This window comes from Ranitomeya imitator, chromosome 5 (genome assembly GCF_032444005.1).
Source record: "Ranitomeya imitator isolate aRanImi1 chromosome 5, aRanImi1.pri, whole genome shotgun sequence".
Classification (NCBI taxonomy): domain Eukaryota; kingdom Metazoa; phylum Chordata; class Amphibia; order Anura; family Dendrobatidae; genus Ranitomeya; species Ranitomeya imitator.
Window position 1 is genome coordinate 106008566 of NC_091286.1, and position 17667 is coordinate 106026232.

Consider the following 17667-nt stretch of genomic DNA (forward strand, 5'->3'; position numbering starts at 1 on the left):
ATAAACAAGCAATCACAGACCGGAGGCAGCGGAGGGGCCTGGAATCACAGACCAGAGGTAGCGGAGGGGCCAGGAATCACAGACCGGAGTTAGCAGATGGGCAAGCAATCACAGACCGGAGGTAGCGGAGGGGCCTGGAATCACAGACCAGAGGTAGCGGAGGGGCCAGGAATCACAGACCGGAGGTAGCGGAGGGGCCAGGAATCACAGACCAGAGATAGCGGAGGGGCCAGGAATCACAGACCAGAGATAGCGGAGGGGCCAGGAATCACAAACTGGAGGTATCGGAGGGGCCAGGAATCACACACCGGAGTTAGCAGATGGACAAGCAATCACAGACCGGAGGTAGCAGAGGGGCCTGGAATCACAGACCAGAGGTAGCGGAGGGGCCAGGAATCACAGACCAGAGATAGCGGAGGGGCAAGCAATCACAGACCGGAGGTAGCGGAGGGGCCTGGAATCACAGACCGGAGGTAGCAGAGGGGCCAGGAATCACAGACCAGAGATAGCGGAGGGGCCAGGAATCACAGACCAGAGATAGCGGAGGGGCCAGGAATCACAGACTGGAGGTAGCGGAGGGGCCAGGAATCACAGACTGGAGGTAGCAGAGGGGCCAGGAATCACAGACTGGAGGTAGCAGAGGGGCCAGGAATCACAGACTGGAGGTAGCGGAGGGGCCAGGAATCACAGACTGGAGGTAGCGGAGGGGCCAGGAATCACAGACTGGAGGTAGCGGAGGGGCCAGGAATCACAGACTGGAGGTAGTGGAGGGGCCAGGAATCACACACCGGAGTTAGCAGATAAACAAGCAATCACAGACCGGAGGCAGCGGAGGGGCCTGGAATCACAGACCAGAGGTAGCGGAGGGGCCAGGAATCACAGACCGGAGTTAGCAGATGGGCAAGCAATCACAGACCGGAGGTAGCGGAGGGGCCTGGAATCACAGACCAGAGGTAGCGGAGGGGCCAGGAATCACAGACCGGAGGTAGCGGAGGGGCCAGGAATCACAGACCGGAGGTAGCGGAGGGGCAAGCAATCACAGACCGGAGATAGCAGATGGGCAAGCAATCACAGACCGGAGGTAGCGGAGGGGCCAGGAATCACAGACTGGAGGTAGCAGAGGGGCCAGGAATCACAGACCAGAGATAGCGGAGGGGCCAGGAATCACAGACCAGAGATAGCGGAGGGGCCAGGAATCACAAACCGGAGGTATCGGAGGGGCCAGGAATCACAGACTGGAGGTAGCGGAGGGGCCAGGAATCACAGACTGGAGGTAGCGGAGGGGCCAGGAATCACAGACTGGAGGTAGTGGAGGGGCCAGGAATCACAGACCGGAGGTAACGGAGGGTCCAGGAATCACACACCGGAGTTAGCAGATGGACAAGCAATCACAGACCGGAGGTAGCGGAGGGGCCTGGAATCACAGACCAGAGGTAGCGGAGGGGCCAGGAATCACTGACTGGAGGTAGCGGAGGGGCCAGGAATCACAGACTAGAGGTAGCGGAGGGGCCAGGAATCACAGACTGGAGGTAGCGGAGGGGCCAGGAATCACAGACCGGAAGTAGCGGAGAGGCAAGCAATCACAGACAAGGAGGAGACCAGAGCACAGTCCCGTTTACCGAAATCAAGCAGCAGAAAATTAAAATGTTGATTAAAGTAGAACCCAAAGCAGATTTCTTTACCAAAGTTATCAATAATCAGTATTACACTGCTATTACAGCCATGTCTTGACAGAAGAACATTGTGCCGACAGGTTCTCTTTAATTCAGTAAGAAGTGCGAGCCTTTTAATGAATTTGGCCCATCTTACTCCAGGGCCTTAAAGCGAATCTGTCATGTCCCCAAATGCCATTACTGTGCCACCTTTCACTGTTTACTGACTAGTGACTTCCAGCTCCATCAAGACTTTATGACTGAAAGCTGGTGGCTCCCGGGAGGAATGAAGTTCATTTTCTCCCACTAGCTGCACTTTCAGCAAGGTGGCCGAGCAGCAACTATTAACCTAAAGATTAACTCCACATCTGCAGTCTAATAACGTTGAGATAGAAACAAAATGAACATATAACAAATTTACGTACAGCAGGGTAAGTATAAGTAAAAGCAATAGTGCATATAAATAACATCGGATAATTAGAAAACACTGTTTTGGATTATTTAAAAAAAAAAAAAAAAAAAAAGGGTACGTGCTATCCCACCAGCGTCAAGGAATAACCCATCCGGACGGTCCTAACCACTAGTATTAAAACCTCACCATGTATCAAAGGGACATCAATGTGAGTAAGGGCTAAGCAGGATCCGGATAAGGATACCCAGCAAAGGAACATTATGTTTATATAGCTTCCCAGAGTTTAGTAAGTCCCCATGTTATGTATATGCACTATTGCTTTCACTTATTTACTCACAGGAGGGTATATTTGTCAGTTTAATGGCCGGCATGAACACGATCCTACATTTTGCATGCATACTCACTCACACACCGGCTTATTTTATTCGGTTAAGTCTAATAACGTTAACCAACGTAACCGGTTCCCTTCTATGACTTTTATAGGGGAAAACAAAATGTTTAAAAATATGTTTAAAACTTTGATAGCACAATGATGCTGAACCATAATACAATTAGAAGAACTGCAGAAGCCAAAACACCCTTCTCCAAATCACCAGCTGCCCATTGTTTCCTGGCCGCCAAACTAAAAACAGGGGGCGATGAATTAAGTGTCCTTGGACATTTTCTAACACTATTATATACCAAAGAATATATGTTTACAATCAGAGAGTACATCGGAAGTACATGTAGGATCTAACGGGGCATTCCCATCTGTTACTTTCATGCATAGTAGATACTGGTCCCACAACTATCTCAAAACCTGGACACCGTCGCCTTCGGTGGTGAGTGGAGATGTGCTCTGGAAGTCTCATATGGATGAATAAGAATTCTGGCCACCTGATTTACAGCATAGATGCAGGTTCCATTGGCGGGACCTCCATCTACAACACATTTATGGCATATGGCATATATTATGGATAAACAATAAATATATGATATAGGAAAACCTCTAAATATCTTTCTGCACGTAATGTACTTCGCCTTGCAGTTGGCTATATTCCTGCATAGTACAATATCAGTTTTGCCTACAGAAGCTACATTTCTCAGGCGCTTCATTAGGGAAGACAGGAAAACATGAGACGTTCACTACTGCCTCCAGGAGGCCGACAAAGAATTACAACCTAAGCAAAACAGTTGTCTCCTCCTCAGCAGGCTACACCAGGCAGACATGGGTTTAAAGTCTCCACACCGGTTTCTGCCAATGGTGTTATTTATTTTTCAGCTAATCTTCTCTTAACTCCTCTAGATCTGAAAAGAGTGGGTTGAGCCGCTCTATAGTATCCACCGAAAAGAAGACGTGCTCAGTCTGCAAGCGGTCAGGCCATATCCTCAGTCGCCTGGATGGCAGGACATTTTCTTCTACTATCACAGTCAGCATGCAGGTACTGATGCGGACACAGTCTTTGCCCTTCGTCTCCTGCTCGCCTTTCCTGGAAGGTGGTGTTCCTGATAACGATTACTTCTATCAGGAAAGTATCAGAACTTGTGGCTCTGTCCTGACGCTCTTCATGTCTTGTCCTTCATTTGACAAGGTGGCTTTGCATCTGGTACCCTTGTCCCTTTTCAAGGTGGTCTCCTCTTTCCATGTTAACAAATTGATCATTCTGCCTTCTCCCTTTAATGCAGTGGGAGAACCTTACACTGTCTGGACATTCGAATTCCCAGTTTGTCATTACAGGTCTTTCTGCCCCTAGGGTGACCATTGCCCGCTGGATTTGGTTTGCCATTCCGGAAGTTTACAAAGCTAATAAAAATACAGAAAAAAAAAAATAAAAATCACCCATGCCAGGGGTTAAGCTTCATACCAACCGGGCACTGGGGGTTTCCTGGGCTGTCCACCATCATACTTCTAAGGCTCACATTTTTGACTAGGCGGATGAGAGTCTGTGCAGAAAGGTGACTGCCTGACGGATTTACCTTATGCCTTCATATGTGTTCCCATTAGTGATGACCGAACGTGCTTGGTGTTATCTGAGCCTGCTCGGGTGCAAGCCGGGAACTCGAACATTATTCAAGCACGCCGCAGTCACTAGGTTAGCACCTGAGCATGGATAGCACCTTATCTGAGCACGTTCCCTCATCACTAGTTCCCATCCCTAGGACGTCCCCTGATTTTTTTGTGTCCCAACTTGCCGTAAAATCCCTTTCTCGTAGGCTTCATTGGGGTACACGGCACCAATTTTTTTTGTCTGTGGCCCCATTGGGCGCGCGTATTCATAATTTTCTTTGCTTCTCCTACTGTTTTTCTCACTAGCCAAATAGCTTAATGTCAGTAGGCGGGTTTAGCCTGTTGAGGATGAGCCAAATTTTTCTTTAGGCTGTAATTCTTAGTGTCAGCCTATAACCACATAGTTGTGTCCCCCAATGAAGGCTAGGAGATAGAGATTATAGGAAGAGTCCAAAAATCCTTTTTTTTCTTCCTCCTCTGAAAACTTTGATGCCAAACTGGACTAAGAATTCTTAAGAACAGTGGTACCACCTAGAAAATAATTATTTGCCAACAAGCACTAAGATATTCAAGATTAGAAATACTTTTGTTCTCACCATTAGGGAATGATTTGGGACATTTTAGTCTCTTCAGGAAGTTCTTTAATGTAAAAAGCAGCAAAACGGCCTCCTCCATGCCTGCGCTCTCCCCAGCATTAAGCTTCGCGATATAGTCCGTCAGCACAATTCTATGAAGCTGCTCACCACTAGATTTATCCAGCAACCACTTATCCTCTATGTCCTGTAGTAACACATTGATAACACCAGTAAGGATCATATAATACATATATCATGCACCAACGACACAACACAGTTTCTTAACACCAATTTACTTTCCAGGCTTCATTCACTATGATGAGGGACATCGGCAGTGAGAAGATGGATAACTTGCCTGTACTAGAGCCAGCACGTTCCTCAGCTTCTTGTCAAGCAGCTGAAAAAGCCTCATTGAGAGCCGCAGCTCAGGGTCCAGGGTGCTAGAGCTCGCCGTCACCAAGGCATGGACAAGAACATGAAATGTCACCTTCTGTCTTACCAGGACCATGTCCTTGTCTGCTAAATGGAGCAATTCATCAACCTATAAAAAGCAGAAAAGATTAATTGATATAATGCAATAAAAGCAGCATGAGAACCGTGCAAAAAAAGTTATGTTGTTATAAACAGTTTTAGGCTATGTGCACACGTTCAGGAATTCATGCAGAAAATTCCTGGGGAAATCCGGACATTTCTGCCAGATTTCCGCATGAAATCCTCATGCGTTTTTTTGCGCGGTTTTGACGCAGTTTTTGAGCGGTTTTCCCCAGACATTTCCCAATGCATTAGACAGTGGGAAAACTGCGAAAAAAGGCAAAATTAATGAGCAGGTTCATTATTTTTCCGCAATACGTTTTTCATGCGGAAAAACGCACATCATGTGCACAGAAATTGCAGACTTCATTATAAATGATAGGATGCTTAATGTATGCAGATTATTTGCGGTTTTATAGCGTTTTTATAGCGCAAAAACTCTAACCGCAAATAATCTTAAACGTGTGCACATAGCCTTACTCTAGCTGGTCTATAATAGTTACTGGGAAGAACATTTGTGCAAAAGGTCCCAAATTGTAAGGGAGAGAATATTGGGCAATTTACCAAGACTGGAGATTTATATCCCAGTACAAAGCAGATGCAAAACATTTATTAAAGAGGTAATCCACCGCCGCTCACTTTTGTATCACAGAGTGCACGAGCGACCGCTATAGCGCACCTGTCCAATCCTGACGAATATTGTGGGTGGGCGATGTCAGCTACTCCTGCACGCCAGCAGGTATTTGTGGCGTCACTGACCTAGTGAGTCTCCCAGTGTGATACTGAGAAGACCTGGATTATACCTCTGTAAATATGGCGCAACTTGAACCTGTCCTTGTGCCACAAACTAACACATCTTTTAATAAATATTTTGAGTCATGGTAGGTAAAATTCAGAAATAAGACTGAATTTTTGCACTTAACATAAAATTTCTTTCTCGTTGTATACATGGGAGGGGGGTGGGAGGGGAGGACAATACCATGGGTATATGCCATGCAAAAAAGTGGCTGGACACTGGGTGAAAAAAAGTATTGGCTCAACCTGGTAGATTTTACCCCCTCATCAAATGCAAGGCAGCTCTGTTTCATACCAGTGTCTACACTGTGTGCAGAATTATTAGGCAAGTTGTATTTTGATCACAATACTTTTTATACATATTGTCCTACTTCAAGCTGTTCAGGCTTAAGAGCCAACTACAAATTAAGTAAATCAGGTGATATGCATCTCTGTAATGAGGAGGGGTGTTGTCTAATGACATCAAAACCCTATATGAGGTGTGCTTAATTATTAGGTAACTTCCTTTCCTTTGGCAAAATGGGTCAGAAGAGAGATTTAACGGGCTCTGAAAAGTCCAAAATTGTGAGATGTCTTGCAGAGCGATGCAGCAGTCTTGAAATTGCCAAACTTTTGAAGCGTGATCACCGAACAGTCAAGCGTTTTATGGCAAATAGCCAACAGGGTCGCAAGAAGCGTGTTGGGCAAAAAAGGCGCAAAATAACTGCCCATGAATTGAGGAAAATCAAGCGTGAAGCTGCCAAGATGCCATTTGTCACCAGTTTTGCCTTATTTCAGAGCTGCAACGTTACTGGAGTAACAAAAAGCACAAGGTGTGGCCTATTTATAATAAAAAAAAAAAAAAAAAGGTTCCTCGCATCATGTTCTCATACACTTTATGCAGTATTAGCCCTCTGTGTCTGTACTGCTACATACTTAGGCAGGTAACTGGTTCATGCAGCTTTACATGAACACCTGAGCCTTACACTATAGCTGGTCCGAATAACTAAAGCAATTGTTACCATCCACCTCTCCTGTCTCCCCTTTTCCCCATAGTTTGTAAGCTTGCGAGCAGGGCCCTCACTCCTCCTGGTATCTGTTTTGAACTGTATTTCTGTTATGCTGTAATGTCTATTGTCTGTACAAGTCCCCTCTATAATTTGTAAAGCGCTGCGGAATATGTTGGCGCTATATAAATAAAATTATTATTATTATTATTATTACTCGGGGACATGGCCAAGGTAAGGAAGGCTGAAAAACGACCACCTCTGAACAAGAAACATAAGATAAAACATCAAGACTGGGCCAAGAACTATCTTAAGACTGACTTTTCAAAGGTTTTATGGACTGGTGAATTGAGAGTGACTCTTGATGGGCCAGATGGATGGGCCAGAGGCTGGATCAGTAAAGGGCAGAGAGATCCACTCCGAATCAGATGCCAGCAAGCTGGAGGTGGGGTACTGCTATGGGCTGGGGTACTGCTATGGGCTGGTATAATCAAAGATGTACTTTTCGGGTTGAGGATGGAGTGAAGCTCAACTCCCAGACCTACTGCCAGTTTCTGGAAGACAACTACTTTAACCAGTGGTACAGGAAGAAGTCGGTATCGTTCAAGAAAAACATGATTTTCATGCAGGACAATGTTCCATCACATGCCTCCAACTACTCCACAGCGTGGCTGGCCAGTAAAGGTCTCAAGAAAAAATAATGACATGGCCCCCTTGTTCACCTGATCTGAACCCCATAGAGAACCTGTGGTCCCTCATAAAATGTGAGATCTACAGGGAGGGAAAACAGTCCACCTCTCGGAACAGTGTCTGGGAGGCTGTGGTGGCTGCTGTACGCAATGTTGATAGTAAACAGATCAAGCAACTGACAGAATCTATAGATGGAAGGCTGTCGAGTGTCCTCAAAGAAAGGTGGCTATATTGGTCAGTAATTTTGGGGGGCTTTGTTTTTGCATGTCAGAAATGTTTATTTCTAAATTTTATGCAGTTATATTGGTTTACCTGGTGAAAATAAACAAGTGAGATGGGAATATATTTGGTTTTTATTAAGTTGCCTAATAATTCTGTACAGTAATAGTTACCTGCACAAACAGATATCCTCCTAAAATAGCCAAACCTAAAAAACCCCACTCCAACTTCCAAAAATATTAAAGGGAACCTGTCACCCCCAAAATCGCGGGTGAGGTAAGCCCACCGGCATCAGGGGCTTATCTACAGCATTCTGGAATGCTGTAGATAAGCCACTGATGTAATCTAAAAGATGAGAAAAACACGTTGGATTATACTCACCCAGGGGCGTTCCCGCTCTTGGTCCGGCGCCTCCAATCTTCATCAGATTACGTGCTCTTCTGGTCTTCACGCTGCGGCTCCGGTGTACTTTGTCTGCCCTGTTGAGTGCAGAGGAAAGTACCGCAGTGCCCAGGCGCCGGAAAGGTCAGAGAGGCCCGTCGCCTGCGCACTGCAGTACTTTGCTCTGCCTTCAACAGGGCAGACAAAGCACGCTGCGGCTCCAGCGCAGACGTAAAGACCAGAAGAGGACGTCATCTGATGAAGATGGGAGGTGCCGGACCAACAGCGGGAACGCCCCTGGGTGAGTATAATATAACCTCTTTTTCTCCTCTTTCAGGTAACATCGGGGGCTTATCTACAGCATTCCAGAATGCTGTAGATAAGCCTCTGATGACGGTGGGCTTACCTCACCCGCGATTTTGGGGGTGACAGGTTCCCTTTAAGCTTTGATATTTATGAGTCTTTTGGGTTGATTGAGAACATAGTTGTTGATCAATAATAAAAATAATCCTCTAAAATACAGCTTGCCTAATAACTCTGTACACAGTGTATAGGATGCAGACACAACTTGTGTCATGTCTGCTGTAATGAATTATTCCTTATGTGGCATGGAAGTCCTCCACCTTGCCTTCACCAACCCATGGCGGGACACACTATGCGCTACATAGAATTACATCCCCTTGCTGTCACCACCATTTCACTTTTCACCACTCTCCCATAAAGCTTTGGCAGTGGAGTGCTGGTAGCCCCGCAATTGTACTCATTTCATTAATCAGCAGAGAAAACTTGATACGCACCATCTTTAAAACTGCCGGTGTGTCCATGGCAGCCATATTGTCAGACAAGAGCTGAGAGAAGTTGCAGTTTACGACCACTGCACAATTTCCAGGCTGAGACTTTTCCAAACTCCCATTAAGGGCTGTGGGTAATAGAGATAAACAAGGCGTTAATTTGAGGTTCAGGACTCATGACTGTTAATGAAAACTGACTGCCAACCCAATAACCCGCCATCAAATGTCCAAAAAAACAACTACAAGGACTAAAGTGTTCCATATGATGTAATATACAGGCTAGAACAAATGAGAAACAGACATACCTTCTGGCCAGCCTTTTAGTAATGGGTGCAGGCGACAAACACCACTCCGGCCCAGGTACACAGCCATGGTGCTCTCCGCTGAGTCGACCTGGTTGTTTGTGAATACCATGTGTGGGATCATGGCCATTATAACCCTGTCACATAGCTCGGGGTGATCGGTGATTGAAAGGTCTTGGACTATAAGTTCTGTTGATTCTTCAATAGCTTTGTTCCTGTAAGAGAAAACATAATGAAGCCATAACCTAAGATGGATAAGAAAAGCAAACCACCAAAAAAAGCTGCACTAGTCTCCAGTGGTGGTGTGAATTCGTCAGCAAATTGCATGTTACGCCACTCCTGCCCCTAGCGTCAGTCTGGATGAATTGGGGCCTAAGCCTCTTAGTGTCAAGTGATATAATTGGTACTAAAGTTGGAGCAAATCCATTTGCAGAATCCAGTCCATTCACCACATCAGTGATCTCTGGCTGTCAGACAAGTCTGGTAACAGCCTGTAACTTCTGGCTCTTAGTTGGATTACGAGTGACATCACATGAGCATTATGCTGCATCTGCAATCATAGCGGAGCATCAACTAATCAAAGGAGCAGCTGGGGATGCCATCGGATGACAGGCGGTTCTCAGGGCTCCCATCTGACGGCCACTGGTTACTGACAAGGCCAATGGACCAGGTCCTGCAAGTCCATTCACACCAACTCTGGTTGGCATAATTCATTGTCCATTTGCAATTCTCCACATGTACCAGACGAGAACAGAAATACATACAACACGTCTTATAGACTAGAAACTGAATGAGAATAGTATTCTAAAGGATAAAGTGATCGAAGCAATGGAGAAAAGAAATAGCTTACCAGCCACCAGCCTCCGACAGATCTGCACGATCAAATAGGGTGAGCAGCACCGAGACCATTTCTTCGGTAGTGAAGCGGCCGAGGTAGAGCTGGAAAGAGCAGAATTGTTAGATTGGCTCTTATTACTCAGCAGGTTGTGGCCAAACTCCATATATGACTGCAATGGTACCAAATCCACTAAATAAGTTGGTAAAAGGCAAGTTCCATTTCCACAGTTACATCAGTCTGGGTCTCACTTTTGGGACCCCCAACAAATGACAAACCGCAAGACAATGCGTGCACCCATTCAATGTATCTTCAGTGCCGAGGTGGACCACTATGTAAATGCCATGTACACGATCTGAAATATTTTTATTGTTACTTTGCCTCTTAAATGTAGAGTTAAGCAATTTCATAAATCTTCACCGAGTTTTCTACCATTTCACTGCTGCAGTGTCTGTTTAGTCTTTAACCCCTTTACCCCCAAGGGTGGTTTGCACGTTATGGACCGGGCCAATTTTTACAATTCTGACCACTGTCCCTTTATGAGGTTATAACTCTGGAATGCTTCAACGGATCCCGGTGATTCTGACATTGTTTTCTCGTGACATATTGTACTTCATGATAGTGGTAAAATTTCTTTGATATTACCTGCGTTTATTTGTGAAAAAAACGGAAACATGGCGAAAATTTTGAAAATTTTGCAATTTTCCAACTTTGAATTTTTATGCAATTAAATCACAGAGATATGTCACACAAAATACTTACCGTATATACTCGAGTATAAGCCGACCCGAGTATAAGCCGACCCCCCTAATTTTGCCACAAAAAACTGGGAAAACTTATTGACTCGAGTATAAGCCTAGGGTAGAAAATGCAGCAGCTACCGGTGAATTTCAAAAATAAAAATAGATGCTCCATACCGTTCATTATTGCCCCATTGATGCTCCATATACAACTGTGCTATATAGAATGCTCTGCACCTTTGATTATGGCCCCATAAATGCTCCTTATAATGCTGTGCCCCATATATGCTCTGCACCTTTATGGCCCCATAGATGCTCCTTATAATGCTGTGCCCCATATATGCTCTGCACCCTTATGGCCCCATAGGTGCTCCTTATAATGCTGTGCCCCATATATGCTCTGCACCTTTATGGCCCCATAGGTGCTCCTTATAATGCTGTGCCCCATATATGCTCTGCACCTTTATGGCCCCATAGGTGCTCCTTAGAATGCTGCTGGTGCTGCCATAAAAAAAAAAAAAAATCACATACTCACCTCTCTTCTCAGGACGCCGGCGCTTTCAATAATTACCTGCTCCTCGTGCGGCTCCGTCTCCAGCACTGACGCTCAGCAGAGGGCGCGCACTGACTACGTCACCGCGCCCTCTAACCTGAGCGTCACTGCTAGAGGACGCTGCAGACAGAGCCGGAGCGAGGAGCAGGTAATTATAGCGCTGCGCTCCCCTTACCTGCTGCGGCGCGGTCCCTGCAGTCCCTGGCTTCTCCGCCGCTGCAGCTTCTTCCTGTAATTGAGCGGTCACATGGCACCGATCATTACAGAAATGAATATGCGGCTCCTCCCCTATGGGGGTGGAGCTGCCTATTCATTTCTGTAATGAGCGGTGCCATGTGACCGCTCAGTGCAGGAAGAATCTGCAGCGCCGGAGAAGCCAGGGACTGCAGGGACCGCGCTGGGAGCAGGTAAGTATAATTACACAGCCCCCGCTCTCCCTCCCCTGCTGACACCTGGGTATATGACTCGAGTATAAGCCGAGAGGGGGACTTTCAGCCCAAAAAAATGGGCTGAAAATCTCGGCTTATACTCGAGTATATACGGTAATAAGTAACATTTCCCACATGTCTACTTTACATCAGCAAAATTTTGGAACCAAAATTTTTTTTTGTTAGGGAGTTATAAGGGTTAAAAGTTGACCAGCAATTTCTCATTTTTACAACACCATTTTATTTTAGGGACCACATCTCATTTGAAGTCATTTTGAGGGGTCTATATGATAGAAAATACCCAAGTGTGACACCATTCTAAAAGCTGCACCCCTCAAGGTTCTCAAAACCACATTCAAGAAGTTTATTAACCCTTCAGGTGTTTCACAGGAATTTTTGGAATGTTTAAATAAAAATGAACATTTAACTTTTTTTCACAAAAAATTTACTTCAGCTCCAATTTGTTTTATTTTGCCAAGAGTTACAGGAGAAAATGGACCCCAAACCTTGTTGTACAATTTGTCCTGAGTACGCCGATATCCCATAAGTGGAGGTAAACCACTGTTTGGGCGTATGACAGAGCTTGGAAGCGAAGGAGCGCCATTTGACTTTTTAATGCAAAATTGACTGGAATAGAGATGGGACGCCATGTTGCGTTTGGAGAGCCACTGATGTGCCTAAACATTGAAACCCCCCACAAGTGACACCATTTTGGAAAGTAGACCCCCTAAGGAACTTATCTAGAGGTGTGGTGAGCACTTTGACCCACCAAGTGCTTCACAGAAGTTTATAATGCAGAACCGTAAAAATAAAATATAATTTTTGTGGAAAAAAAATGATCTTTTCGCCCCCGATTTTTTATTTTCCCAATGGTAAGAGAAGAAATTGGAACCAAAAAGTTGTTGTACAATTTGTCCTGAGTACGCGGATACCCCATATGTGGGGGTAAACCACTGTTTGGGCGCATGGGAGAGCTCGGAAGGGAAGGAGCGCCCTTTGACTTTTCAATGCAAAATTCACAGGAATTGAGATGAGACGCCATGTTGCGTTTGGAGAGCCACTGATGTGCCTAAATACTGAAACCCCCCACAAGTGACACCATTTTGGAAAGTAGACCCCCTAAGGAACTTATCTAGATGTGTGGTGAGCACTTTGACCCACCAAGAACTTCACAGAAGTTTATAATGCAGAGCCGTAAAAATAAAACAAAAATTTTTTCCCACAAATATTTTTTAGCCCCCAGTTTTGTATTTTCCCAAGGGTAACAGGAGAAAGTGGACCCCAAAATTTGTTGTCCAATTTGTCCTGAGTGCGCTGATACCCCATATGTGGGGGGGAACCACCGTTTGGGCGCATGGGAGGGCTCGGAAGGGAAGGAGTGCCATTTGGAATGCAGACTTAAATGGAATGGTCTGCAGGCGTCACATTGCGTTTGCAGAACCCCTAATGTACCTAAACAGTAGAAACCCCCCACAAGTGACCCCATATTGGAAACTAGACCCCCAAAGGAACTTATCTAGATGTGTTGTGAGAACTTTGAGCCCCCAAGTGTTTCACTACAGTTTATAACCCAGAGCCGTGAAAATTAAAAAAAATCTTTTTTTCCCACAAAACTTATTTTTTTAGCCCCCAGTTTTGTATTTTCCCAAGGGTAACAGGAGAAATTGGACCCCAAAAGTTGTTGTCCAATTTGTCCTGAGTACGCTGATACCCCATATGTTGGGGTAAACTCCTGTTTGGGCACAAGGGAGAGCTCGGAAGGGAAGGAGCACTGTTTTACTTTTTCAACGCAGAATTGGCTGGAATTGAGATCGGACGCCATGTCGCGTTTGGAGAGCCCCTGATGTGTCTAAACAGTGGAAACCCCCCAATTATAACTGAAACCCTAATCCAAACACACCCCTAACCCTAATTCCAACGGTAACCCTAACCACACCTCTAACCCAGACACACCCCTAACCCTAATCCCAACCCTATTCCCAACCGCAAATGTAATCCAAACCCTAACCCTAACTGTAGCCTTAACCCTAACTGTAGCCTTAACCCTAACTGTAGCCTTAACCCTAACTGTAGCCTTAACCCTAACTGTAGCCTTAACCCTAACTGTAGCCTTAACCCTAACTGTAGCCTTAACCCTAACTGTAGCCTTAACCCTAACTGTAGCCTTAACCCTAACTGTAGCCTTAACCCTAACTGTAGCCTTAACCCTAACTGTAGCCTTAACCCTAACTGTAGCCTTAACCCTAACTGTAGCCTTAACCCTAACTGTAGCCTTAACCCTAACTGTAGCCTTAACCCTAACTGTAGCCTTAACCCTAACTGTAGCCTTAACCCTAACTGTAGCCTTAACCCTAACTGTAGCCTTAACCCTAACTGTAGCCTTAACCCTAACTGTAGCCTTAACCCTAACTGTAGCCTTAACCCTAACTGTAGCCTTAACCCTAACTGTAGCCTTAACCCTAACTGTAGCCTTAACCCTAACTGTAGCCTTAACCCTAACTGTAGCCTTAACCCTAACTGTAGCCTTAACCCTAACTGTAGCCTTAACCCTAACTGTAGCCTTAACCCTAACTGTAGCCTTAACCCTAACTGTAGCCTTAACCCTAACTGTAGCCTTAACCCTAACTGTAGCCTTAACCCTAACTGTAGCCTTAACCCTAACTGTAGCCTTAACCCTAACTGTAGCCTTAACCCTAACTGTAGCCTTAACCCTAACTGTAGCCTTAACCCTAACTGTAGCCTTAACCCTAACTGTAGCCTTAACCCTAACTGTAGCCTTAACCCTAACTGTAGCCTTAACCCTAACTGTAGCCTTAACCCTAACTGTAGCCTTAACCCTAACTGTAGCCTTAACCCTAACTGTAGCCTTAACCCTAACTGTAGCCTTAACCCTAACTGTAGCCTTAACCCTAACTGTAGCCTTAACCCTAACTGTAGCCTTAACCCTAACTGTAGCCTTAACCCTAACTGTAGCCTTAACCCTAACTGTAGCCTTAACCCTAACTGTAGCCTTAACCCTAACTGTAGCCTTTACCCTAACTGTAGCCTTTACCCTAACTGTAGCCTTTACCCTAACTGTAGCCGTTACCCTAACTGTAGCCTTTACCCTAACTGTAGCCTTTACCCTAACTGTAGCCTTAACCCTAGCCCTAACCATAACCCTAGCCCTAACCCTAGCCCTAACCCTAGCCCTAATGGGAAAACGGAAATAACAGGATTTTTGGTTGCTTACCGTAAAATCTGTTTCTTGAAGCCTCCATTGGGGGACACAGGAACCATGGGTGTATGCTGCTGCCACTAGGAGGCTGACACTATGCAAATAAAAAAGTTAGCTCCTCCTCTGCAGTGTACACCCCACCGACTGGCATTAAACTCTTCAGTTAGTGAGAAAGCAGTAGGAGAAGGAACAAGGTTGAAAAACCATAACCACAAACTTGAGAACTGTAAACGTGAGAACAGTCAGAAAACATATAACAAAAAACATTGGGAGGGAGCTGTGTCCCCCAATGGAGGCTTCAAGAAACAGATTTTACGGTAAGCAACCAAAAATCCTGTTTTCTTTATCGCCTCTCATTGGGGGACACAGGAACCATGGGACGTCCCAAAGCAGTCCCAAGGGCGGGAAAAACAGACTTCCATCAGGTCAGAGGACTCACCACTGCCGCCTGCAGGATCCTTCTGCCTAGGCTGGCGTCCGCCGATGCGTAGGTATGGACCTTGTAAAATTTGGCGAACGTGTGGATGGAAGACCAAGTTGCCGCTTTGCACAGCTGTAGGGCGGAAGCCCTGTGGTGCACCGCCCAGGAGGCGCCGACTGCCCGGGTACAGTGAGCCTTAATCCCAGGAGGGGGCACTCTGTTCTTGACCCGGTAAGCCTCCAAGATTGCCATTCTGATCCATCGAGCAATAGTCGCTTTAGAAGCCGGCTGGCCTCTGCGCGTGCCATCAGGAATGACGAAAAAGGAATCCGTCTTCCGGAAAGTGGACGTTCTGTCCAGATAGATCCTCACAGCCCTGACAAGATCCAGCTTGTTCAATGATCGCTCCAGAGGATGAGTCGGAGCTGGACAAAAGGAAGGTAGAACGATGTCCTCGTTGAGGTGGAAACCACCTTAGGAAGAAAAGAAGGTGGGGGCCGGAAGACCACCTTGTCCTGGTGAATGACCAAAAACGGAGGACGGCAAGACAGGGCCGCCAGCTCGGAAACGCGGCGAATGGACGTGATGGCCACAAGAAAGGCTACCTTCCATGATAAAACTGATAGAGGAATCTCCCTAAGAGGTTCAAAGGGAGAAACCTTCAGAACGTCCAGTACCAGGTTTAGGTCCCATGCCTCCACAGGGGCCCTGTACGGCGGGACGGCGTGGGCTACCCCCTGAAAGAAGGTCTTAACCTGTGGCCGAGAGGCCAAGGTCTTCTGAAAGAGGATGGAAAGCGCAGAGACCTGACCCTTCAGAGAACTAAGAGCCAGGCCCGAATCCAGTCCTGCCTGAAGGAAGGCCAAAAGAGAAGGCAGGGAAAAAACCATAGGCGGAACGCGGTTGGACTCGCACCACCGGAAGTAAGCCTTCCAGGTGCGGTAGTAGATCCTGGAAGACGAAGGCTTCCGAGCCTGAATCATGGTGTGAATCACCCGGTCCGAAAGGCCGGACGCTCTCAGAACCGCGGTCTCAACAGCCACGCCGTTAAACTGAGCGACCGAGAATTCGGGTGGCAGATCGGACCCTGGGACAGCAGATCGGGCCTGTCTGGAAGGCGCCAGGGAGCGTCCGCGAGAAGGTTGACGAGCTCCGCGAACCAAGCTCTCCTGGGCCAATCCGGGGCGATCAGGATGACCGGCACCCCTTCCGCTTTGATCTTCTTCAACAGTTTGGGAAGTAATGGAAGGGGTGGGAACAGGTAGGGCAGCTCGAACTGTGACCAAGGAATGGCCAGAGCATCGACGCCCACTGCGAGAGGATCGCGGGACCTGGAGACGAACTGCGGAACCTTCCTGTTGACTCGGGACGCCGTGAGATCCACATCCGGAGTTCCCCATCGAAGACAAATCTGATGGAAGACCTCTGGATGCAAGGACCATTCCCCTGCCGCGAGGCCCTCGCGGCTGAGGAAGTCGGCGGCCCAGTTTTCCACGCCGGGGAAATGCACCGCGGATATCACCGGAACCGTTGCCTCTGCCCAAAGGAGGATCTTGGATACCTCGGCAAGGGCCAAGGAGCTCCGAGTCCCCCCCTGATGGTTGACATATGCCACAGCCGTGGCGTTGTCCGTCTGGATCCGGACTGGAAGGCCCCTGAGGATCCTTTCCCAGTGGCGGAGGGACAGGAAGATGGCCCGAATTTCGAGGACGCTGATCGGCAGAGATGACTCCCGCAGCGACCAGCGGCCCTGGACCGTCAGGTGGCGAAAAACCGCACCCCAGCCGAGCAGGCTGGCGTCCGTTGTCACCACCTGCCAGTGAACCGGAAGGAAGGACCTGCCCTGGGAGATGAGAGGTGACGTCAGCCACCAGTTGAGAGACCGCCTGACCCGAAAGGAGAGTTTGATCGGTCGATCCAGGGAGAAGACCGACCTGTCCCACTGAGACAGAATGGCTTGCTGAAGGGGTCGCGAATGGAATTGGGCGAAGGGAATCGCTTCCAATGTAGCTACCATCCTCCCCAGAACCTTCATGGCCGAACGGAGGGAGGGAGGTCGAGGACCCTGGAGCAAGCGTATGTCCCGACAGAGAGTGGATCTCTTGTCTGTGGGAAGGAAGACTCTGCTCTGACGAGTATCGAAAAGCATGCC

The 17667-nt window shown here is 47.0% G+C and overlaps 1 protein-coding gene across 1 annotated transcript in view; it reads right to left on the reverse strand.

Moving 5' to 3' along the window:
* HEATR1 (HEAT repeat containing 1) overlaps positions 1-17667 on the reverse strand; it is a 115145-nt gene that overhangs the window by 67983 nt on the left and 29495 nt on the right. Inside the window, exons 14-18 of the mRNA XM_069769005.1 lie at positions 10172-10260; positions 9325-9536; positions 9026-9147; positions 4982-5167; positions 4648-4831 (exon numbers count right to left, since the gene is read on the reverse strand). Of these exons, the coding sequence (XP_069625106.1) occupies positions 4648-4831; positions 4982-5167; positions 9026-9147; positions 9325-9536; positions 10172-10260 (793 nt within the window). The remainder of the gene's footprint in view (positions 1-4647; positions 4832-4981; positions 5168-9025; positions 9148-9324; positions 9537-10171; positions 10261-17667) is intronic.